At 31.1% G+C, this 26172-nt stretch overlaps 1 protein-coding gene across 2 annotated transcripts in view; it reads left to right on the forward strand.

Annotated features, from left to right (window-relative positions):
- Positions 1–26172, forward strand: part of LOC126742960 (neogenin) — a 159367-nt gene that overhangs the window by 75972 nt on the left and 57223 nt on the right. For both annotated transcript variants that reach the window (XM_050449849.1, XM_050449850.1), the window contains exon 2: positions 15380–15548. In XM_050449849.1, coding sequence (XP_050305806.1) covers positions 15380–15548 — 169 coding nt within the window. The remainder of the gene's footprint in view (positions 1–15379; positions 15549–26172) is intronic.

The following is a 26172-nucleotide window of genomic DNA, read 5'->3' on the forward strand; positions in this document are numbered from 1 at the left end:
TCGTCTGTCATCCAAGATTTCTTTATCTATTTGTGGGGCTTTAAGTACTTTTCTTTGTCTTTAGGTTTTCTTTTTTGGAGAATTTAAAGGATTTTTTCTACATCTCCATCGTTTTCCTGCTCCCCAGTCTCTGTCAAAAGGTCGTTTTTTACCAAACCTTCACCATTGGACTATTTTTATAAAAGCGGCATTCTAGTTTTTCCCTGGATTTCTTTAGCAATGCCTAGTGTTCATAGTTTTCTATTCGAGTTAAAATCTGACTCTGAAAGAAAAACTTTTCTCGTTTCAGCCTATTCATCGCATCTGAAAAACTACTACAATCCACTAAAATCACCGAAACGGTGAAAAATGTCTAGAAATCATTTGAATTAATAACGGTTATATATAATAATAAATGTTTAGCTAAAGCTACATAAAACATAAAATGTTAGTTTTGAGTTGTTTATTTTCTGACCAAAAATGCAAAAAGACTTCAAAAAAAAATACAAATATGCCTTTCCCCACAACAACGGTTTTGCTCCTAATTTAATAAAAAATATAATAATTTTAAAACATTCGAAGGAAACATAATATAAAAAGAAAGGAAAAAAGAATTTCCAATATTAAAGTAAAATTCTATTTGTCTAATAAATTCCACTGGATTACAGTGTTCTGCGCTATCATAAACTGACAATTTTTTATTTGTTTCTCTTTTGGACACACCTAACTTTTTGTGCAAATTGCTCCATAAATTTTATTACAATAATTATTTTTTTTTAATCAGAAAATAATTCTAAACGGGGATAAAGGTCCAATTCCTTATAGTCAATTATATAGTTTAGTTAGTGTTTCAGATTTGTTTAGCCATGCTTCATTGCGTTCTCCACTCTATTAGTTACATCTTACATAAGGCCACTTGTAAGTAGTTTTATTATTTTTCCGAAGATGATCGTTAGGAAAATTCGTGTCGAGAGTAAAATAAAGAGTTCTGGTTAGCGATAAAATTGTCTCGTAATTTAGTTACGTAATTAGTTAAAATTTTGAATGGTAGATAGTACTTGATCTATGATTTATATGTCCTTGAACATTTTTATACAAATTTGCATTATTATTATTATTTGTATTTCACTGTCTTAATTTATACTTACACTTCTAAACCTAACAAAATATTTGCCTTATTTTCATTTTAAACTATTTTCGCTTCTTCTGACCAACCCTGGTATAATGAATTTAGAAAATTGGCCTTCTCTGGTTATATATGTAACGGAAAACTAGGTAAACTTATATTTAAAGAAGTTATGTTTGTTCCTTAGTACGTCGGTTGGTTTTCTGAAGCAAAAACAACGGAATTAACTGACCTAACATTTTCTACACTGCTTAAGCGGGGTCCAGACTGTATAACAGTACATGTTCTATGTCGAAGTTATACAAAAAATTTGTTATAAAACTATATTTTATAACTTGTTATAAAATAGTAGTATTTAAAATGTCTTCAAACGTAGAGCGATATGTAATTTTGGCAGTAGCAGCTTGCGTCATTTTATGTAGGCGACGAGTAAAATCTAGATTAAGATTTTGGGAACAACTCGTTTAAATAATTTAGCAATGGATGACATAGACCCGTTGACAGGAGACATTAATAATTATGATACTAGTTTTAAGAACTTTCTAAGGATGACAAGTTCGGATTTCAAATAAATCAAGTTGGCCATAAAATCAGCAAAAAATACACATTTCGAGATGCAATACCAGTAAAAGAAAGATTGGCGGATACGTTGAGATTCTTAGCAAATGGAGATTCCTACCAAAGTTTAAGCTATTTATTCAAATTTTCTAAACAGAATATTTCGAATATTGTACGAGAAGTGCACTCTTCTCGACTGTTTAAGGAATAAAATCAAAGTAAATATAATAGACCCTTCTAAACCTTTTTTTATTCATTGAAATACAAGTAGGAAAAATCATATATAATTCATTCTCGCTCATATTAATTTTTGTCTTTTAAAAATAAAGTCTAAAATTTTTTAAAATAAAGTAAAGTTTTAAAATTTGGAAAGAAGTCCATTTTGTTTTATATGGAGCATCAGCTCTATCGCCACTCCTCCCTTTTTTCAACATCTGCTGAAACTAAGGCATTCTTTTTTCAACTTGATTCGAACTTGTTTTTAATTCTGCACCTACTTAAGTCCATAAGTCGTGTTTTTTATTTCTGTTTTTGAAATCCATGAAGAAATCCTGTAATACCCGAAACTCACGAAATAACTCAATTAAATGAGTTTTAAGTTCTTTTGAACATTTCATCGCCAAAAAAAATTAAAAAGATCATTGTGTGCAAGGAGCTGGCAATACTAAATTCAAACGCTGCTGTTCTGTTTAATATCACAAGGGTGAACAAGTCGCGGCATGTTATAAAACAAAGTTTTAGAGCTTTCTTTGATTTGACACCTAATGGATAACATAAAATATGCTATATAGTAAGAAAATTGTTGTATAACCTATGTTTTATAAATTTTTTTTACTTGAATTTTGAAATTATATAACTTTGATATTAAACATGTTTTGTTACATAGTCTGGATCCGGCTTTGCACTTGTAAAAGGCACAAGTTCTAGATATAAATTAAATGATGGTTGATTTTCTACTGTTTTTTATCCCGTTTGAGGTAAAGAAAGAACGTTGTTACCTTGACTTTTTTGCACCCCTTGCCTTACTTTACTCCTTGTATTATATCCATCCTCCTGACTCTGTTCTAAGGTAATATGTCCACTGTAATTTTTTCTTCAAATTGGCCCGAAGTTGGGCGCCAAATTGGACTGGGAGTGGGTTAAGTCAATATTAATGATAACGTCAGAATTTCCTTTGTTAGTATGTTATCATTTTATTCCAGAAATCCAAGCTACTACCAGACCCAATCACTTTTGGGCATTAAGTACTTTAAGTCAGTGGGCCTCGAACTATACAGTATAAATATAAATTATTAATAAGTGATTCAATATTGGTGTTAAACTAGAAGTTAAGGTGCACACATTTTGCTAATCCGGTAAACAGACTCTGTGACTATAGTTGGAATCACTAGTAATCCAAACATTCACAAACAAGTTAATTGATAACTTAAAAGTGAACCTAAAACAGATTATTCCTGATACACCGGAGACTAAAAATTTTCCTTGGGTTTTTTTAGTGCCCAACAATGAATATATTTTCTAATTTTAGGGGATGGAAAACGAGCTTAAGCCCTTTTCTCTAACATTGCCGCACGTCGCATCATCATTTTTTCCCGTTCAAGCTTCGACATTTACGACGCCTCCCTCTTAAACAATTGATTGAGCTCACGCTCATTAGAGCCGCTGAACTTTAAACAGTGAAGAACTTCCTCGACTCCGAATAGACTGTTGTCTTTTGTTAAGGCAGGAACTTCGCCTCCGGAGGGTATCGGGATTATATTTTTTAAGCTTTTCGTTAAACCCAGCTCCCCGTTTGCCAGGAAACGTTGCCGTGAAAGAGCTTCGCCTCTTAAGGATACTCTTTAACTATTTAAAATCGATGATGGTGCTTCAGGCGATTTTTTATTAGGAGCCAGACTATTTGAGAGCAGATTTTTCTAATGATTTTAAGAAATATTTGAGGATTTTTGCTCCTCTATTTGGTCTTTGCTCCTATATACCCCTTGTATGTTACGACCAGATGTTCCACCTAAAATATCCAATCAACTGTACAGATATTAACGTGTTTACTATATACTTTTCACCCCCATATGTAAACTTAAGGGCACACGCAGTACCAATCTAACCGATAGCGATTTGAAAGGATCTATTCTCCCTTTTGTTATCCGTAGTTCATTATTGACCCGCCATTGTATATTTTATGATAAAAGTTGCGTTGCTCTCCCTGTTAATGCAGTTTGCAGCTGATGCGATTGTATGTAATAAATTTTGGATAATTTGACGTAAGGGAGGCTGAATTTAAGCCAAGATGTAATTATAAAAAAAAACTTAAATACCTTCTTGCTTTTTTAGAGGTTCTCCAAATATAGTTTCAATTTAAAATACCATTTAGTTTTTGTTGAAATTCAATTATAAATAAAAGACTATTTGTTCCACTTTTGGGGTTTCTACCGAATTTTACTTTTTAATCATACCCTGAATGATCTTAAGTTGATAATTATTCTTTTATGAAATTACTCAATGTTTTTTGTCACTTTATGTTTTTATTAGTTAAATTAACCATCAGATTGATTTTAAAATGTTTCCTAGTTTTTTCAGTGAAACTAGTTAAGCTAAACTTTTCAAACTTAGACATTGGCGTGAGCTGAAACGTTTCTATCAAGAATTTGGAAAACATGTTTGATTACTTTTTGAGATATGATTAGGTTTGCCTAGTTACTTAAGTCGTAAAAATAATTATATTTACCACTAGGGTGACTTTAAAAAGTTACCTGGTTTTGCAATGAATCTGGCTGAGCTAGAGCTTCCAAACCTGGACAGATACGAGAATCATGAATAGTTTATAAAATACTTTTGATTACTTTTTAAGATATGGCCAGATTTATGCAAGCAGGTTAATGTTATTGTCTTAAAATTATAATTGTAATTATCATTACCCTTACAGTGACCTTAAAAAGTTTCCAAGTATTGGAATGAAACTATACTGTATTTCAAATAGATGGAGAGGAAGAAAATGTAAATATCCGAGAGTTTTGTGGTCATTTTGTAAACCTAGAACCAAGTTATTGAATAATTTGAAAAAAAAGTTAGGGTTGGAACGCTATAAACAGGATACAGGTGGATGCGATTTTTAAACGTAACAAATATTACTATAGTATTATTATAAATAGATACAATGGGTCTGGTAATAGAAATACAGACTATAAATATTGCTTCAAAAGTCTTAGTTTTAGTCGTAGTTTTAGATACAACATGTAGATATATATAACGCAGTGTATAAAAATAAAAAAATAAATAATGGATCAGACGTCTACTCTAACAAAAAGAATTTGTAATAATAAATCTACGCTCGTACTCCTGCATTATCAGTTAATGGAAAAATTATTGTTTTAAATGTCCATGATTGTTGAAAGCACGATCACCCTGATTTTGCTGTAGATGAAGTTGTACGGGAATGTTTTAGAATAACTGGAATAGGAAAATCTACAAATTATAGACTATTGGAACTGTTGGAGTAGAGAGTAGAAAAGGTAAATCTTTTTACTAAAAAAGAAAACAACTTTGGACAAAATGGAGCTTGGTCTAGACAATAGTATTGCTTTGACGAGTAAAAAACTTTTACGGATCACTTTAAAAGATATGAATTTTGAAGATTTGAATTTTGAACATGGAAAAAGCATAATCGTAAATCATTTCTACTGAAGAAAAAAAACCTGATTGGTTAGGTTGACCTTTTAATTATTATTTCACGGGGTGATGACAGCTCTTCAGATGACAGATTAAAAATATAATATATATTTTTATTTATAGTCTTTAAAAACTTGCAATTTACTTATAATACTTAATTTATGTTAATAATACTCTGTTTGCACGACTTTGTCCTACCATTTTCAGTATTTATACGGTGGATAACAATAAAAAAAGCTCATAAGCCGACTTAAACCCGGGTCGTACTACCTGCACTCCGTAAAAAGAACTAATTTAGAAATGCAAACTATGAAAGTGGCATACATTATTGGAAAGTCATCCTGTACCCCTTTTGCATACGTAATAACGTTTTATTACTCTCTACCTATTTGAAATAGAGTATAGCTGAGCTAGAGTCTATTTCAAAACTGCACTACTTTGAGATATGCCTAGGTTTGTGCAATCAGTCTATGTTATTATCGTAATAATAATTTTATTTGGTTGTAGAGTGAATCAATGATAATTTTATACTGTTGGCACCTAAGGACCTGTAAACTAAGCATATCTTTATTATACATACTTTTCTTTTATACTGTTGTCGAAAAATATGGGTATTGTCTTTTTAAATTGTTGCATTAAAACTATGATTGCGTTAAAAATTTACGAAAAATACGAGTTATCTTGGTTCTGTTTTTTTTTTTTTATATTTGAGCCAAAGCACATACCATTGTGCATTAACTAAACTCATGAATTATTATTTGAGTATTGTAACATTTTTCACTTAAACAATGGCTGTATGTAAACAACTGATCTGTACGTGAGTAGTTCTGATTATTTAATATCATAATAATCCTGGGACATTTGTGTAGGAATTCTGTTTGTCTGTTATGTTTTTTTTGTTCTGTTAAATATTTAATTAGTACACACACAAGTCACTTATAACTAGTTATCAATTTAAAATTGTTCACTAAAATGCAAGAACAATTTCTACTGCTTTTTCTGATTTCCCTAGTATGATAGAGATACATAATTTTAATTTTTTTTTGATATCAGAGACATGGCTTTCTGAGGCAGATGATTCTGGGGCATTTGTAATTCCTGATTATCAAATCGTTAAGAAAACATAGGGGCAGGGGACAGGTGTAGCAGCTTATGTTGGATCTACATATAAAGTAGTTTTAATATCTTCTGATTTTCATGTTAATGCTCAACTGGAATTTCTCATTTTTAAAATTAGCCTAAGTAATAAATATTGTGCATATTGTCTTTTTTATAAATCACCAATGCTAAATTTTAATATTTCAACTGCTTATTTTGATAATATATTTTCAGGTCTTTAACCGGTTGTAGATGAAGTATTCTATTTAGGGGATTTTAATATTATTTAATTGAAACTTCAAAATCTACTTACTACACTTTTTGAATATAATTAATTAAAGAACCCTCAAGAGTCACGGCAAATACAAGTACTCTCTTAGATGCGATTTTTGTTTCTTACGTGCTGCTGGTTTCTAATAAGAGTATGTTACCTGCTAATAATATATCTGACTATAAAATCATATATTGCGAATTAAATTTAAACAAAATAAGCTTCATTTGTTAGAAATAAATCTGTAAAAACTACAACATTTAATCACACAAAAAACCCACTTCTCCTGTGTTGATCTTGCGAAGCGCACTTTCGAACCTGATTTTTGTGGAGGCAATAAACTTCAGAAAATTTGGTACTATCAGTTTTCCAGAAACGCTTCAAGCAAAAAATTAGATGTCTTAAATCAACGAAGTATTGTAGCCCGTTTATTGACTTATATTTAACACACATTTTAAATTATCGAAGTGAGTTACTTTCCAAATCAATGGAAAACTTCAATGGGAAAACCTTTGCCTAAAACTTCTACTCCTTCAAATTTTAATGATCGTCGTATTATAAGTATTTGGCCTGTCGTCTCTAAACTTTTTAAACGAATTCTTTATAATCAGATGTAGAATTATTAAATACGCAATGTGGCTTTAGAAATCATTTTAACATTTTAGTAGGTAGCATTTTCTAATGTAACTGATGATACATTTAGGGCCTGGGATAAAAATGTGCCTAGGGTATTGGTGTTGTTCGATTTCTCTAAAGCGTTTGACACCATCAACCATAATCATATCATATTAACGACTATAATGAAGCTGAATTACTTTTAATGATGATCTAAAAAAATTCCAACCTATGATATTTGGCAGTAAAAATCAAAAAGAGTTTTTTGTAAGGTCTGTAAACGCTAAAAAATAGGTATCATTTTAGATGATCAATTGAGATTTCACCTTAAGAAAATGTTTGAAAGAACTATACATCATTAAAAATACTGTATAATAACCCAAATATGTTAGCGTTAATTTAGGTAAACAAATATACGAATCTATTGTTTTGTCGTATTTTAATTATAGCGATTCAGTTTATGGGTTTGCTCTAAATTCGGAAAGTAGGATACGTATTCAAAGAGTTCAAAATACTTGTGTGAGGTTTGTCTATGGACTCCTAAAATTTGATCATGTATCTCATTTGAGTATATTTTCATACCGGCACGTTGGATGGCTAAAAACGGACATATTTTTTAAACAGGCAAGATATTTCAAAAGTTTTCAAAATATTTTTGATTATTTTTTAAGATATGACCACTATTATGGCCATCGGTTTTAAAATTAATTAATAATCACCTTAAAATCACATTTTTCTTATGTAATAATGGCAAGTGTTTCTTACTTACTACTTTTTTCATTTCATATTCATCATCATAATATTCTCTTAAATAGTTAAGCTTGATTAAAGAAAAAATTATACTGTTTACAACACTTCACACATAAATTAGCTAAATATAACTAGGAGCACCTGAATAAATTAATCCTGAAAAATTATCAATAGCCATTAAAGTTTACCCTAACTAACAAGTTACCTCTATAAATCATTGACAATGTTTCTCTCTTTTTGCTCCTATAATCCACCATGTTCCACGACAATTACCTGACATAATTGAAGGTTTCTTAACACCTCATTAGGCGGGTTTATTTTGCATCAATCGAGATGCGATAATTCCGCTGAAATCGAGCCGAAAATAATTAGAAGACGGCTTGTATACAAACAAACCGACTTAATGACTTTCATTATGTGCGCTAATGATGATAAATACACGCCACGGCGTATTTTAAGTGGCGTATCGATTAGTTGCGATGAAAGAGTTTTGATGTCAATTATAAGAATTTGTTTAAAGTTTTTCCAAAAGCACCGAACGTAAATCGCTTAGAAAGGGATCTTATGTAAAACATATCCATAAATCGATCAAATCCACTTCATATCCGAGAGTCCTTCGGGAAATCACTTTTCTTTCACGGGCGATTGGAAACGCGCTAGTCGTCTGGAAAATCCCCGTACGTATGGTGAATTAGGGAAAAATGGTTCCAGATTTGGCATATTAAGTACACAACACATTCGAGATATTTCACAAGAAACTTTATTTCTCTTGGGATTTGTATATTTGCGAGTTTCAGTAATTTATTTTCTGAAATCTAATCAATTATTATCTGACGAAGCTGGCACGGTTCAAAGAAAGTATCTATCCAAAGTGATTTAACCCTTTATCGAGTTTCCTTAATGGAACTTCAAACAGAACCGGATTGTGGTCGACTAGTTTTTTCTTTTAAGTAACATTTAAGTTTCTTGTAGTTTATTTTTAGAGTTTAAATAATTTTATTTCATTTTTGTGATTTTTCTCTCATATAGTATGAGCTCTCATAGCACCAGCAAGATCCCTAAAAGATTCACTAGTGAGACATTTGAACGTAGGTATGCCTAAGGAAATAAAAAAAATTGCTATACATACAATCGGGATTGTAGAAATTGCGAAATATTTAGTGCAGGATCAAAAGTTATAAAAAGTAAAAGTATGTAGGAAATTATAGGAAAATGGCAACCAAAAAACAGTTCTACACTCGACTATTGGAGGTTTTACTTCTGAACATATGAATATCTGTTGAAGTTTCAAAATCTTGTTATACATGTTATCTGGATTGTAGAAATTGCCATGTATAAAAGGTCTTGAGTGCGGGAGCAAAAGGTATAAAAGGCAAAATATGTGTGGAAGTTTATACTAAATTGCAAACAAAAATTTGGTTTTGAACGATTGAATACTCGACTACCTAATGTTTTATCTCTGTAGATATGAATTTCTATTAAAATTTTAAAATATTGCTTTACATGCAATGGGGATTATTAAAATTGGGAGATGTTTAGTGCGTGGGCAAAAGGTATCAAAAGCAAAGTATTTGTGGAAGTTTATACCAAATGGCAAACAAAAATTTGGTTTTGAACGATTGAATACTCGACTACCTAATGTTATATCTCTGTAGATATGAATGTCTACCAAAATTTTAAAATATTGCTTTACATGCAATGGGGATTACTAAAATTGGGAGATGTTTAGTGCGTGGGCAAAAGTTATAAAAAGCGAAGTATGTGTGGAAGTTTATACCAAATTGCAAACAAAAATTTGGTTTTGAACGATTGAATACTCGACTACCTAATGTTTTACCTCTATAAATATGAATGTCTATTGAAATTTTAAAATATTGCTATACATGCAATGGGGATTATTAAAATTGGGAGATGTTTAGTGCGTAGGCAAAAGGTATAAAAAGCAAAGTATGTGTGTATAATTATCGGAAATTGCAAAAAAAAAAATTGGAAAATATGTGATTACATTTATAGGAAATTACATATAAAAATTGGGTTTTGAAAGGTTCTACACACGACTATCTAAGGTCGTAAGTCTAAAGTTACGTATTTCTTTTATAAATAAAAAATCTTGCTATACCTGCAATCTAGATTGAAGGAATTGCAAGGTATTTAGTGCGTGGGCAAAAGGTATAAGAAGCAAAATATTTCTGTAAAATTAAAGGAAATTGCAAACTAAAATTGGGTTTTGAGCGGTTCTGTACTCGACTATCTAATGTTTTACGTCTAAAGGTATCAATGTCTAAGAAAATTTCAAAATTTTGCTATACGGCAATTTGGATTGTACAAATTGTGAGGTCTTTAGTGCGTAGGCAAACGGTATTAAAAGCAAAATATGTGTGTAAAATTGTAGGAAAGGGGTTGAACTTGGTTTGTTGGGTTTTGAACTGTTCTATAGTCGAATATCTAATGTTTTACCTGTGATGATATGAATATCTATTGACCTGTTCGAGAGGTTTTGTTTACCTCTGAAGATGTGAATATGTATTGACATTTTAAAATCTTGCTGTACGTGCAATTTGTATTGTAGAAATTACGAGGTCTTTAGTGCATGCAAAAATTGGGCTTTAAAAGGTTCTACACACGGCTATCTTAGATCGTAGGTCTGAACTTTCGAATTTCTTTTGAAATTTAAAAATCTTGCTATATATGAAATTTGGGATTATGGAATAGTCGAGATCTTTGGTGCGTGGGTAAAAGGTATAAAAAGCAAAAAATGAGTACAAAATTATAGAAATTTGCACACAAAAATTGAGTTTTGAACGGTTATGTACTCGACTATCTAATGTTTTACGTTTAAAGGTATCAATGTCTAAGAAAATTTCAAAATTTTGCTATACGGCAATTTGGATTTTACAAATTGTGAGGTCTTTAGTGCGTAGGCAAACGGTATTAAAAGCAAAATATGTGTGTAAAATTGTAAGAAATTAGAAACAAAAATTGGGTTTTGAACTGTTCTATAGTCGAATATCTAATGTTTTACCTGTGATGATATGAATATCTATTGAATTTTCTGTACGTCCTATCTGGATTGTAGAAATTGCAACATCTTTAGTGCGGGAGCAAAAGGTATAAAAGGCAAAATATGTATGGAAAATTATAAAAAATTACAAACAAAAATGGGATTTTTAAAAGTTTTACAATCGACGATCTAAGATTTTACCTCTGAAGTTTATATTTGGTGTATTGCAGGTACCACATCATTGTGGCCGCTTACTGTTAGTAAATAAAATACATTTAAAATAATATTTTTTAAAAATTTAAAATTCGTTAAAACTATGTTGGTACTTTAAATATTTTTTTATTTTAAATGATAATTTTTTTTTTTTAAATATTGTATGTATGATTAATTGCACATGCTTCATTTTTGTCTTTATTTAGGCAAACTTCATTTTTATTTGTACTTCTTAATATATATTTTTTAAAATTATTTTTTTTTATCTTTATCCTAGGTTAAGGGTTTAAAAAAAAAATATAGTGAATAATTTATATTACATAGATATATTTTTTGACAAAACGATTTATTAACATGTGCTTATTAAATTATTATATTAAACTAAAAATATACAAAAATTAAATGGAAAAAAATTAATAATAAAATTGTTTTTTGTCATAAAAATATAATAGTAATAATATTTTATATAAAAGAACATACAATTAAAAAAGGCTTTATTCTCAAATTTATTCGTTAAAATTATGTTTTTTCTTTAGTATTTTAATTAGTAGTTAAGTATTATTTAATTATTTATTATTACTCATTATTTCTTACATTATCTGTCGTTTTATAGATAACTGTGTTGTTGGGATATTTCTTCCGTTTTATATTCCAAATATTACATTAATTTTCGATGAACTTTGACATATTTTTTCATATCTTTAAAGTCAATGTTGACTTAATTCTATGCGTAATACACCATTCTTAATATCTGCGAGGCATTTAAGACCTGTTTAAATTCGTTTCTAGTATTTACACTAATTTTTTTCATAGTAGTTACGAGACATCCTTCGTGTACTTGAACTGTTAAAAAAAATTCTTTTATGTTCCAGACATTTGGACTAATTTTTCATATTTCCGGATTAAATTATCATTGCCAGAAATTTAAACTAATGGTCTAAATTTTTTGTTGATTTTTTCATGGTATTCCAGAAATGCTGCAAATTTTTTATGTTCTGCAAACATTTAGATGACATCTTTAAGTTCTTTAATGGAACCCGAAAAAAAATCTGTAGGGTTCCAATCCGGAGACCTCCGAGGCTAGCGCTGATTTACAACTTCAACATCCAACGTTCTATTTTTGAATCAGTCATGACCATATTTTTGATTTGGTTAAAACGGGTACTTCAAACCGGTACCATTTTTTTTAAACATGATTTTCTTTTCATCTCATGATAAACAGGCAATATTTTTATTTCAATGCAACATGAATTAATGGAGGTAAACTTGAATACGGTCCTGTCGTAAAGCCATGTAGTAAAGTCGCGCGTAACGCTTTGAATTTTTAGAAGCCGAAGGACGGGACCGTGTTTTGGAATAATTTACGTTAAAGAAATGTTTCGTGCTGTAATAAAATTAAATATTCAATTATTTCATCCCAAATCTCTTCAGAATTAATCCAATTAAATAAATCTAAGCCCTACTGACCCTCCTCCTACTTCAGAGAAGTTCAACCCTGTCGATCGGAACAAATCGCCTCCCTAAAATAATTAAGCTCTAAAATTTCCACTTTACCATTTTGTATCGCAGCCAATTTACTTTTGTATTATTGAAGGACCCGGGGAGCGGAAAGATTAATCAAATTTCGAGGGTGGATATTAATTAGATTACCCAAGAAAGTGCCTTGTTATAATTGGCTTCTTAATTTTGCTAATTAATTAAAAAAACTACTTGAGAATCGACCCTATATTTTAAACATAATTCGTTAAGCCGATTTTTAAGTGGGACGTAATGTAAAAAGGCCATAGTGTGACATCAAAGGAACACTCAATTGTAAATAACCTGTCAACCAAACGGTTTTTCTGGAGTTTTCCTCACGTCTTTGAAGTGGAAAGTGGCGTGAGACGATCCGCCTGAACGCTAAAACCAGGAAAAACTGGAGCAAATTCATGTTTTCTTTTTTTAAACATAATTTTCTTTTCGTCGCGCTTTTTTGAATTTTTTTGTAGCTTAGCTAACGAGATTTTGATATGCCTTGAGCGGATTTCGTAATGGATAAAGACATTTTCATAACTGGCACATAGAAACAAATTTTATGGCGCTATACAGTGTTAAGATATTTCTAAAAGTCGAAAGAGGGAGTTCAGAGACAGAATTTTTCGGTTTGTACTGGTATCCTGTTAAGCGAATATCAGTTAAAAACCCATAACGTTTACTTTGTACGAATTAGTTAAGCCACTGTCATTAAAACAAGATAAATTAGAAAAAGTGACTGACTCCATACATAAATTTATGCTTGTTTAAATAAGTTTACATAGTAATTAGTAACACCTGACGAAAGGTGAGATATAATAATTTGCAATTTGCATTTTTTGTAAGGTGGTTCTGAGTAAGTATATTACGTAATTGAATTTTAGCAGTCACGTCTTGCTATTTCGTAGAATGATTTCAGTTAAGAGAAATTGGGGTTTTTGCGTAAATACGGAAAATAAGGGGTTTTTCTAAAAACTAAATTATGTTTATGTGTTAAATGTGTTTCAATAGCCTTGAATACAGATAGTGGGTATACGAATAAAATAATGATATAGAAAAATTAAAAAGTTCAATTTTTATTCGCCGAGATAAGTAATGAAATTATATTTTTTTATTCTAATAGGGGAACCTATGCAGTAAAAAAAAATTTCCCAGACGATTCAGATAATAATACAGTAAAAATGGATATGCTTAATATGATCAAGAATCTGTAAAACGATTATAGATAGATAGTCAATTATACCTGAAGATATGAAAAATTATATCAAAATTGTCTAAATATAAAAAATATCTATACGAGAATTAAATGGAAAATTCCTCCAGTGTTTGAAACATAAAACGCAAAAAGTATCCTAACAACCCAGTGACCTACAAAATGACAGATATTCGTAACAAATAATGAGAGTAGTAAACGGCCACTGTAATGATGTTACCTGTATGAAATTTAATTATTGTTCGCATTAATTCCTAAAACTACTAATTTATCTTTTAATAGAATAACTTAACCCCATAGACTCTTTTTTGTTTGGTGCTTTTGTTGGTTAAGAGTTACTGATTTAACGGTGTCAAACGCCTTGGAGAAATCAGTAAAAATAGTTAACATATAATTTTGATCTACAAGAAGGTTATTACATGACCAAGCAAGATGTTCTGTCACTAGGCTGTTTGAAGAAAACATCGTCCTTATTGGATTCTACGTTATTATGGATATAATAAAATTTTTCTTCCATTATAAGGCAAATTTGCAAGAATTCAGAGATAAATTAAAAAAAGGACTGTAGTATGAGCATTGCAATAGAAACTCTCAACAAAGTCCGCGAAAAAATAAACGCCTTGAACATGAACTTGCTTAACATGCTTGAAAATGAACCAAGTGACTTCAGTCGTCTGTAAAGTGTCGTAAAATGCCTTCGACTGCCTGGAAAAGATTCGAAATTCCTCTGTTAAAGTTAGACAATTTTTCCAAGCAGTCAAAGCTGAAATAAAATGAGAAATGACGATAGAAAAGTCTAAAAAACATTTTTTAAGAAAAATTTATCACCAGAATCAGTGACCTTATTACGTTAATGAATTTTTTATAATATTAAACGTTTACTTTTGTGCAAAACGAATCCACCATTCTCCTTAAACAACCCTGTTATGTACCAAATAACAGATATTGTTAACAAATAATATGAATAGTAACGGGCTACAATGATATGACATATTTGACCCCTCAGCCTTTTTTCCGAATTTGGACACAGAAAATAAGATTGAATAAAAACAAGGCTAAATAAAATACTAATTTAATATTTAAGTTTATTGCAGCATAAAACATTTCTCTAATATTAATTATTCCCAAATACGGCCCTGTCCTTCGGCTTATCGAAGTTCAAAGCGTTGCGCGCGCCTTTACTAAGGCTCCACCCAGGCGCATATTAGATGCGACAGGACCGTGCTTAGTCTTACCTCCGTCAATTCATGTTACATAAAAATAAATGTTACCTGTTTGTACAGGGTAGATTATATACATTTTTAGGTGAGTTAATGGTGGCCATTTTGAAAATTGAGGCTCTCTTTGAGAAGTTTTTAATGAAAATTCTTGTTTTAGGTCATGCTGTTCTGGAATTTTCCGTGGAACCCTCCGATACGGTGGTGGAGGCCGGTCAATCGGCGGTTTTAGACTGCGTGGTGCGCGCCTCCCACCATCAGCAAAGTGTGTTGATAACGTGGTTGGACGAGGGCGGGTCCAAAGTGACTTTTATTGGGGATTTATTCAGGTAATTTTTTTTTTTTAAATAACCATGTATATGCGGTAATTCTTTATTGTTTAGTTACTTTTTTTTATTTTACATTTATTAATGTTTTTTTCAAGATTTTTTCAGTTTTTTGTTAATATTTAGGTACCTTTGATTTCCTTGAAACTTTTCTTTTTTTTAATATTATTATCAGTTTACAAGCATCTAAAATGCAAATATTACAAAAGAAAAATTAAATGTAGAAATTAGTAGATAAAACTTGGTAATAGGAAACAATGAAACTTTAAAATCAGAATACAAAAATATAAACAATTAAATAGAGCATAACTAAAAAAAAATAGATATCACAAGAATTAGGATTATGAGCCACATGCAAGAGGTAATTGTGCTTTACCACCTGCAAACAGATAGCGAAGAAATCATCGATCATAACATTTGTAAATATATTGTCCCATCAACAAAGAATAAATCCTGTGATACGATCCTTAAGTTGATTTTAGGAACTCTTAATTGAATAAAATTAATAAGGTTACAATTACAACAGTGGTCTAAAGTCGTATAGTTCTAAGTTCCTATACTAAAGTCTTTGCTGTACCGTATTGTAAAGCCAATTACTTTATACTCCTTATTAATTATGTAATTGTACTGACCATTTAACCTGATCACATCTTTGAAGTTCCAAATTGTTAACCTAATGATACGTAACAATTACATTGACCTTTAAAGAAAATCGAACGACTCAATACTTTCCACCATTAACAATCATTTTATTGTTTTTGGACCAGTTTAGGGTCAAATAATTCAAGTCATCCTGAATGAAAGCCACATCATTGTCCGAACTTACAGGTCTAAAGAATTTAAAGTCAGCTGCAAACATTAACCAATAGAGTGGCTCAGACTGCCAAGCAAATCATTGATAAAAATCAGGAAAAGGAGTGATCCCAAGTCGCTACCATGAGGTACTCCCGATGTAGCAATATACATGTCAGACAAGGCATTACCAACTTTTATTACACTTTGGTTTTGATTTGATGTATGACGCCATTAGCATCAATGATTTACCAAAGAAGCCTCTGGTATCTGAATCTCTCCAGTTTTCGCACCAAAATGACCCTGATATTGAATAGAAACTTCAAAGGAACAATCATTTGGCGCAAGCCTTATACATATATGATGGTATGTTTTCAGAGCCTGTAGGTTCAAAGTCTTAATGCTGGATAAAATATAAATGGGTAAACTTGCCCTGCCTTTAGTCTTAAGAGGATGTAGGTATTTTTTTCGTTTAATCTTATGAATCAGAGTGAGAGTCAACCAAGGGGGACAACTCCTAATGGGCTCAAAGTCCCTTACCCTGAATTTAGGCACAGAGGCATTCAAACACCCAGATATGCATAAATAGAATGCATCCAAACCCATATTAACTTCATCACAAGTAGTAACACTAAAGCAGTCACATTCTTCTAACATAATGCAACTTTTACAAAATTGTAGTTATATTCAAGAAAGTGTTCATTTTATTCAACTTATTTAGGTTTTACAGCTGAGTTTCTAGGTTTTTACTTTATTTATTGCTGTGCTAAACTCTATACATATATTTAGTAGTAATTGAACAACAATGTTTCAACAAATTTCAGGCAAAATAGGTTTTAAATAAGGCTAAGTACCTCTAATGTAATAGGGTCAAAGCAAAAATCTAGCCTGAAGGACCAAAACATTTAATTCAAATGATTGTTTACTGTCCTGAAAAATATATTAAAATGGTCCTTGGAAGTTAAACCAATTCGGATTTCTTTTTTTAGTTCTAATTTATTTCAGTTTTTAGGATAAAACCAGGTTGATAAAATCCAAAAACCGTGTCCGGATATTATAACATTAGTCTAAGATAATATAACCTAATTTAAATACTAAATATGACAAATGTAATACTTACCTATTAAAGGTTCCAAATAGCACACAACCTCAAACTAACCCTAGGTTCTTGCATTCAAAATAATTTTTCAATCACAGCAAATTCTTTGCAAAAAATTGAGTTATGAGTACGATGCAAGTTGGAAGTTTTAATCATCCTTACTAAGGGAACATTCGAATAATAACAAAAGGAATATAGAACAACTCATGGTTTCTAAGTTAAAGAAGAGGTACACTGAAACAAACCTTATTGAGTAGACCTGGAGAGTCAAGGAGACTAATAGTAAGTCTCTGTTTTGATTCTAAGGTTTTAAAATGTGAACGAGTATGGAAGTAATTATGGTTCTCAATGAGGAATGAGTTCTGTAGCAAATGAATCTCAAAAACCGGCTCTATGTCTTTTAAAGCCTGTCGATATTATTCTTGTATCTAGAACTCCAGATAACTAAGGCAAACTGAAGTAAAAAACACATATGAACAATCGAGAATTATCATGGTCTTCTGATTTTTCACCTTTATTTCATAAGAAGTTTTGTACTTGTTGAGAGTTTCTCGTCTTTGTTATTTACTCCTCAGTAGTGTTTTGCTGAGTTACTTCTATCGAATTTCTTATGCAGAAATGCAGTGTTTCTATATCTATTTTATTTATATTCCCTAGGTACTCACTTATGGTTCGATGATATTCACTACTATTTTCGACTCCGGTCTTTTTCTCTCAGTCGTTTAATATTATTAAAACCTGATGTGTTTTTCGATTTGGTAAGATTTCTGAAGATTTGATTGCAAATTGTGTCACTAGCAAATTCTTTGATCGAAGATTTTGGCAAGAATTGAATTGGTGATTCAACACTTACTGTAATATCCTCCAGGTTGAAGCTGGTGCAAAGTTAAAACCCTTATTAGGAACATCAACTGACTGAGAGGACTAATTTTCAGATTTTGTTTTGTGGTTTAACCTTTGAACTTTTTTTTATTTAGTGAAGAAAACTTGCTTATATATTTTGTGGTTAATGGCCTCAAAAATGTTTCTTTGAAAGTGACTACATGCTTGATACTCTAAATCAGTTTGTCTAAAAGTAAGTTTCTTTTAAAGTATGTATGCTTTAAACTCTGTTACTATATAAGTGTGATTTCTAAATTTTAGTTCCTCGAAAAATTAATAAGATAAAAAACTTTGATGACTTAATGTGGCGCCCGCTAGAACAAAATTAATGATAGTAGATGAGAAACTGGAAATAAAAATAATAATAAATTCTTTAAAGAATTTATATTTTTTTTAACACATATCATTAATCGTAGATACATGACAGCTCAATTAAAATTTCATTACATACAATGAAGGTAACCGAAACAATTGTATTTTTTTTAATTATTAATAATTTTGGGGTTTGTGGGTGATTGTCCGGTTAGAAGGACCAAAATATAATCTCGAACATTATCAAAGTGGTTGATTTAAAAATTTTCAAGTTTCCCCCAAGAATAAATAAGTAAATAAATGGTATCTTCATTTGACGAAAATATATACAACATAACACTTACTTAACACTAGACTCAAAATTACTTTTAAAAGTTGTGCGTGTGTCTGTCTAAGCAGAAAATGCGTTTTGTTTGTCGTTAGTCGAAACAACAGAAAAAGAGAATAAAAAAATCTACGCACATATATGAAAGAACAATATATTATAGTAAATTATCCTATATTACTGTTTGAAGTATATCATCTTGAAGGTTTAGTAGCCACGAGTTAACTTTTCCTTTAATTTTAGAAAATTTTTTATTTCTTAATTCCTGAGGCAACCGATTATATATTTTGGGAGCTAAGACTATACTTTTTTGAACTGCAGTATAAGGCACTGAAGATAATAGAATCATTGATCTATTTTCTGCAAATCTAGTTGGTATTGAGTGGGTTAATGTATTAATGTCAATTTTCTTAAGTAACTTAAATTCTTGGAATAATTCGGTAGGATGCATTATATTTTTTGAAAGAGATATCTTTATTAATTTTTTTCTAGGTAATTTCAAGAGGATTCAAGAAAGTCTTATCTGGCAGCCCCCCCAAATACAAATTCCGTAGTTAATAATTGATTTTACCAAACCTTTATATATGTTTAGTATTGTTGTATGTGACAAACATTGTCTTAGTATAAAGACTTTAAAAGTTTTCTTAGTTTACTACGGATAAATTACACATGTGTCTCCCATTTTAGATGCCTATAAGACTATATATTATTACAATCATTATCATGAATTTTAACAGACCGAAAGTTATTCGATTAAAATAAGTCTTGTCAATATTAAGCAATAGTAAACTACAATCTAGCCATTTTTTAACCTTACCAAGAATTTGTTCGACTTTTTGAAATACCTCATTCCATGTGCCAGCCCTGACTATCAGAACGGTATCATCAGCATAACACACAATTTGTAATAATCGAAAATATACTATCCATATATAGAGTAAACAATATTGAACCGAGGACCAATCTACCAAAATTTTGCTGCTGTAAACCTCGCCTATCTTAACTTGCTGGTATCGAATTTCGATAAATGATTTTAATAAATTTAATGGTATTTCTCTTATACCTTTAGCTTCTAAGCGTTCCAATAAGATGCGGGGTGGCACAGTATTAAAAGCCAGGTTCAGGAATATTGTCATACATTTTATATTGGTGCTAGAAGCATTAATTATGTCATTGATTGCCTTGATTAATACATCATCACTTCCCATACCTGTCTTAAAGCCATACTGATTTGCATTAAGTAACTTATTTTTATCAATATAGGTACTCAGCCTTAATTTAACACATTTTTCTACAACCTTACTTATGCTGTTGGTCAGAGCTATGGGTCTGTAATTTTTTATATACATAGTGCATCCCAAAAGTTATGTCTAAATTCATTTAAATTTCAGGGGTGTGTTCGAAAAAAAAAACGCTCGGACCTGTCGATTTTTATTTCAACTTGCGCATTTTTGTACGTGAAGTTTGTATATACAGGATTGCTCAAAAATAAATTGCGACCATCAACTTCATTTTTTCAAATGAAAGCACCTTTTTTTATTTCATCTTTGAATTTGGCGTGAAATTCTACGTATGTTTCATGCATCATGTCCTATACCTAAAGTCAACAGTTATCGAAAAAAGACGATTCATGATAAAAAAAGGACAAAAATTAAGTTAAATGTTCAAAATGGTTGCCATTCACGACTTGATAATTTTCAAGGCGATCAATAAAGTCTCGTTGCACATTTTCAATCATTTCCGGAGTTATGGCGCGCACTTCTCTGCGAATTCTCTCTTTCAAGTCGTCGTAGATTATTTGGCCTATTAACAAATACCTTCAAAAACAAGTCCATTGGTGTTAGGTCAGGCGACCTAGCAGGCCATTCGGTGGGTCCTCTCCTTCCTATCCACCGATTGGGAAAGGTTTCATCCAAAAATGTACGCACAGTGGCAGCATAGTGCGGAGGAGCGCCATCTTGCTGGAAAATTAGTTCTTCATCAGGATAGTCTAGGTCCAATGGATTTGGAAATAAAGCTAGTAATGCTGGAACTAATTCAAATTGGAGATAATCGAGATACACTTGTCCCGTTAAAGTCTGTTCAAAGAAAAATGGACCTATTACTCTTCCGCGCACTATTCCACAACACACATTTAGTTTTTGAGGGTACTGGGTGTTTACCTCCATCATACAATGCGGATTTTCTGTTGCCCAATATCGACAATTTTGTCTGTTCACACTACCATTCAAACAGAACGTGGCTTCATCGGAAAAAATAATATTTGTTACTAAATTTTTATTTAGATTGCACATGTTTTGTAAGCATTCACAAAACTCATTTCGCCTATCGAAATCGTCATCAAATAACTCTTGCACAGGAATAACTTTGTAGGGGTGATATTTGTGCTTTTTCATTAAACCCAATCATGCACAGAATTTCTATTTTTTCTCATTCCGTTAACTTTACCATTATGAAAACCGCAACTTTGCTCGTACACTTCACACTTGACAATATCTGTTTGGCGTACAACTGTTATACAGTTTCTATGAAAATACACGGTCAACTTAGACATAAATTTTGGGATGCACTGTATGTAAAAGAGGTACTATCTAGTATCTGTTATATTTCTTTATAAAACTATTAGATATGCCATCATCAATATTTGACTCAATATTTCCCAAAGATCCAATTACAGTGATAAGTTCACTTTCCAAAATAGGTTTATGAAAAAAACTACTTATTTTCAGGATTAACAATATAGTTTTCAGGTTTTTTTTATTTTAGGGACTAGTTTTTGCCGTACGGTACTAAAGTATTTATTAAATTCTTCTGATATTTTTTAATTTGTTGTTACCAAACCTGACCCCCATTACGCTAGTTATTTTCGGATTATCCGAATTTTGATTGGTGGCATGTTTTATGTTATTCCACAACTTTTTTGGATTTTGTTTACAAGTTTCAAATATATAGCTTTAGCTTTACTTAGTACTTTTGTCAATATTTTTCTGTAATTTTCAAACATTAGCATTTAGATTATTTGGGTTAATTGCATTTATTTTTTTAACTAATCTCTCTCTCGTATACACCTTAATAAATTAGCCGTCAAACAATTTCTTTTTTCTATTGCATTTAACATAAGATTCTTTTGTAGATAAATTAATGTATGATTTTAATTTTTCTATAAATAAATGAGCACATTTAATTGGTTCTTTTTCTTTAAGAATACTTCCCCAGTTTTCTGATCGAAGAAATATATTTAATTTTTGATCATCAATTTTCCTTATATATTTATTTACATTCGACTTTCCTTCTTTTAAGATGATATTCAGCAAAATAGGAAAGTGGTCTCAGTGTCCGCCTCTAATAATACTTGCATTAGTTTTTTTTATGTTTTTATAAAATAATGATCTAAACATGAATCATGTGGCCCATCTATTCTAGTAAATTCATTAATTTTGCTTCTAAAGCCTAAAAATGAGAATAAATTTAAATAGAGGCATTTATGCAATATATTTTCATGTTTTCCCTTTATATCAATATTTGTGTCACCGCAAAAGATTTCTGTTTCTAGTTTTGGTGTTTTATTGTAGAATATTTTAAGATATTGAGTTCAATCATATTGCAAGCCAATTAAAAATTTTAGAAAAAAAGCTTTTTTACAGAGATGTTTTCGAAAATGTTATCAAAATTTGATTTTTTCAATAAATAAGCATAAACAGATCAAGAGAAAAAGCAACGATGATAATTTAAAAGAGCGAGATCTAATCCTCATAAATAATATATTCTCTAAAATATCCATCCTTCCCATTACGTATACTAAAAGGCAATTTAATATGCTCCCACCAAAAAAAAAACATTCAAAACAAGAAATAGGTTTCATTTTAACTGTCAAACCGTCTGACAGCGCGTTCTATCTAAAAGTTACTGAAAATAACCCGAGTAACGCGATATCGTTTGCCATTCCCTAGAGAAGCCCATCGTGTTTCTTTTATGCTTTAAATATATTTATCTTATACCTATTTCGATATGGCGGATTCGTGTTACCGACATCTGTCCGAAATTAGCGCGGATGATAATTTTAGACGCGGATTTCCGATATTTACGTCTGATTCCATAATAAATGCGAAAACATCCTAATGGCGAATCTTGGCAATGCATTTCCTGTGCTGATTATCGACGCTAATGTCGTAATAATTCGTCCCCGGATGCGTATATTTGCATGTTTTCGTACCGATTGCCAAAAATTGTTAAGGTTACATTCATAAAATCGGTTTGTTTTTATTATAAAATCCCGTTTATAGCGTTTGTTTAGTTTAATTTGGCACCTGTTTGAATTAGTCGGAACTACCTAATCCTGAATATTCGCTTGTTTTTCTTAGAAATTTTATAGCAATTAACTGGTGGCTTCACATATGGGGAAACCGTTGGAATTCAACTTCTTTTTAATATTTGAAGAAATTTCAAAGTTATACATAAAGAAATTATATTTGAAAATAAAAATGACCAATTAATTCTCAGTCTTTCCTATGCATCCATACAAAGAGCTCCAATTTATTGTGTTGAATTGACATAATATAGTGTGAACATTTTTTACTGTCTATACGACACCATACGTAAATTATGATTCTATTTTAAATTAAATATGACCAATTAACTTGCGGCCTTTTTTAATAACTATAAATAAATAGAAAGGCCAGTTAAGGCACACAGTATTGGTATAAGATTTTTTTTAATTCAACTAAACGCAGTATTGCCGTATTAATTGACGTGATTTTTTAAATACATTTTCAAAAAAAAAAAAGAGCAATTAATATGGCCCTAGTTTTTAAGATTTCCACAACATTTATCAATGGTGTCCACTGTGGACTTTAAACTTTATTTCTGATGTGTTTATTTACCGCATAACGAGGATGCTAACTATATTTGGTTCTTCTAATATTTATATTAATTCAGTTATATATCCCTTATCAAACATTTTGTCTTCAGGAAAATTAATTAAATTTTTACATAAGTGTGTTTTCATGAGGTGTGACCCGATGCCAAAAAAAAAATTAAACATAAAACATGAGTCATATGGTGAGAATGGGTTTATAAATAAATTAACAAACTGCCCTGACATCCTGGATTAATGTTAGTTTGGCACCTGGACTAGTCGGAAATAAAATTTAAATAATTGGCACACCTCGTGCTGCCTCTCAATAATATATGATTTTTTAATATATATATATATATATATAAATAAATAAAAACTTAATTAAATAAGAAATCGTTTATATGGCTCTTTAGGTACGAACATTTTAAAAACCACTCTATTACTCCTAGAAATTGGAAATTATGTTGTTAATAATTTGAGCAGGACATGTTTAGATCTGGAGCCAGTAGGGGAGAGTGGGGCAAGTGAATCATAGGGGGCAAGTGCGTTTCTAGAAATATGTCGAGCGACCGGCACTATAGTGTAGTGTACAATGTACACGTCTATTAGCGCGTATTGTGTCCTTAAGCATTTAGCTGAAAATTACTAAAATTAAGGTAAATATTAACATTTTTTAAATTTTGCGTGTTGTTTTATAATATTTTAAGCGAAATCATTAAGGATTTTCCCCAATTTAAAGGCATTTTTTTAATATTGTATGAAGTGCATACCATAACCTTATATTTGCTTAATACCGCGTTATGCTTAGAATGTTGCCACATTTATCTGTCTTTTCAAGATTTAAATTTTTATATTTTAAGAACGATTGTAGTATAAAAAGTTCTTATAAATATATTTTATATATTGCAGAGGAAAAATGGTGCGTAACTACGTGCGGATCATCCTCAGAAGATGCCATTCGTGGTGCCTTAGAACCGACCGATTCAAAATAAAGAGATGTCAATTAAAAAAGCTAGTGTGGTTTTTAGTATTCCGAGAACCACCTTACAATCACGATTAAAGCGTCGATAGCTCACTCCACTTGTAAACCACGGCAGGTTTAAACCCGTATTCACTGAAAAAATGGAAAAGGAATTATGTGAACACAAAATTTTGTTGGAAAAACTGTTTTATGGACTTTCGACCACAGATCTTCGAAGCCTTGCATTTCAATTTACTGAAGCCAATCAAATATGTCATCATTTTAATAAAAATCGAAAACTTGCAAGAAAAGACTGGGTCATTTTTAAATCGTCAGTCAATCCTCTCCATTCGAACACCAGCATTGCAAGAGTAACAGGATTTTCCAAATCTAGGGTTATTGATTTTTTTCAAAACTTAAAAAAGACCTTGGACAAGTGTAATTTTTCGCCGCATCGGATTTTTAACTGCGATGAGACGGGGCTTACCTGCGTTCAAAAACCGGTAAAAATTTTAGCTGAAAAGGGAAGAAAGCAAGTGGGAAGATTAACTTCTTTAGAGAGAGGAAAAAACACAGCTTTATTAGCTTGTGTCAGCGCTACAGGTACGTTTATTCCACCATTTATGGTCTTGTGTTCGAATGAATCCTGGTTTTTTCAGCGGTTCATTTCCTGGAGCAGTAGGATTTCCTGCTCCATCAGGCTGGATGGATGCTGACCTATTTATCAAATTTTTAAATTATTTTATAGGCTGCACCAAAACAACAACAGATTGTCCAAGTCTACTGATACTAGATGGACATTCAAGTCATAAATCCATTAATTTAGTAAACCTGGCTAGAAAATCAGGAGTTTCTATTATAACCTTACCTCCTCACACATCAAATAAGTTGCAACCGCTGGACGTAAGTGTCTTTGGACCATTTAAAACCTATCTGGCAGGAGAAATGGATCACTGGCTTCAAATCATCCAGGCTCTAGGGTCACAGAATATGATATGGCTCCTATTATTAAAAATGCGCTTATTAAGGCTTTTACACCAATAAATATTATTAAGGGTTTTGAAAAAACAGGATTCTACACATATAATCCAGATGTGTTTCAAGACAGTGACTTGGCGCCAGCCGAGAACATTCTTCAAAAGGAATGTTGGACAGAAAACATTAATCCCGGCGAAGGTCCCGTAATAAGTGATGAAGTCTTGTTGAGAAAAGATGATATCCAGAGTACTTCTAAAGAATTAGTAAACAATTTTGAACAAGAGCAAGTTATGTTTCAGTTTCAACTTTAAGCCCAGTTCCAAAACCCTCTCAAAAGAAAGAAAATGCCAAATCCAAATCTAGGTGCATAGAAGGATCTAAAATAATAGCCAGTTCTCCTTACAAAGATCAATTGGAAGAAAA

The sequence above is a fragment of the Anthonomus grandis genome, chromosome 12 (assembly GCF_022605725.1).
Source record: "Anthonomus grandis grandis chromosome 12, icAntGran1.3, whole genome shotgun sequence".
Lineage (NCBI taxonomy): Eukaryota > Metazoa > Arthropoda > Insecta > Coleoptera > Curculionidae > Anthonomus > Anthonomus grandis.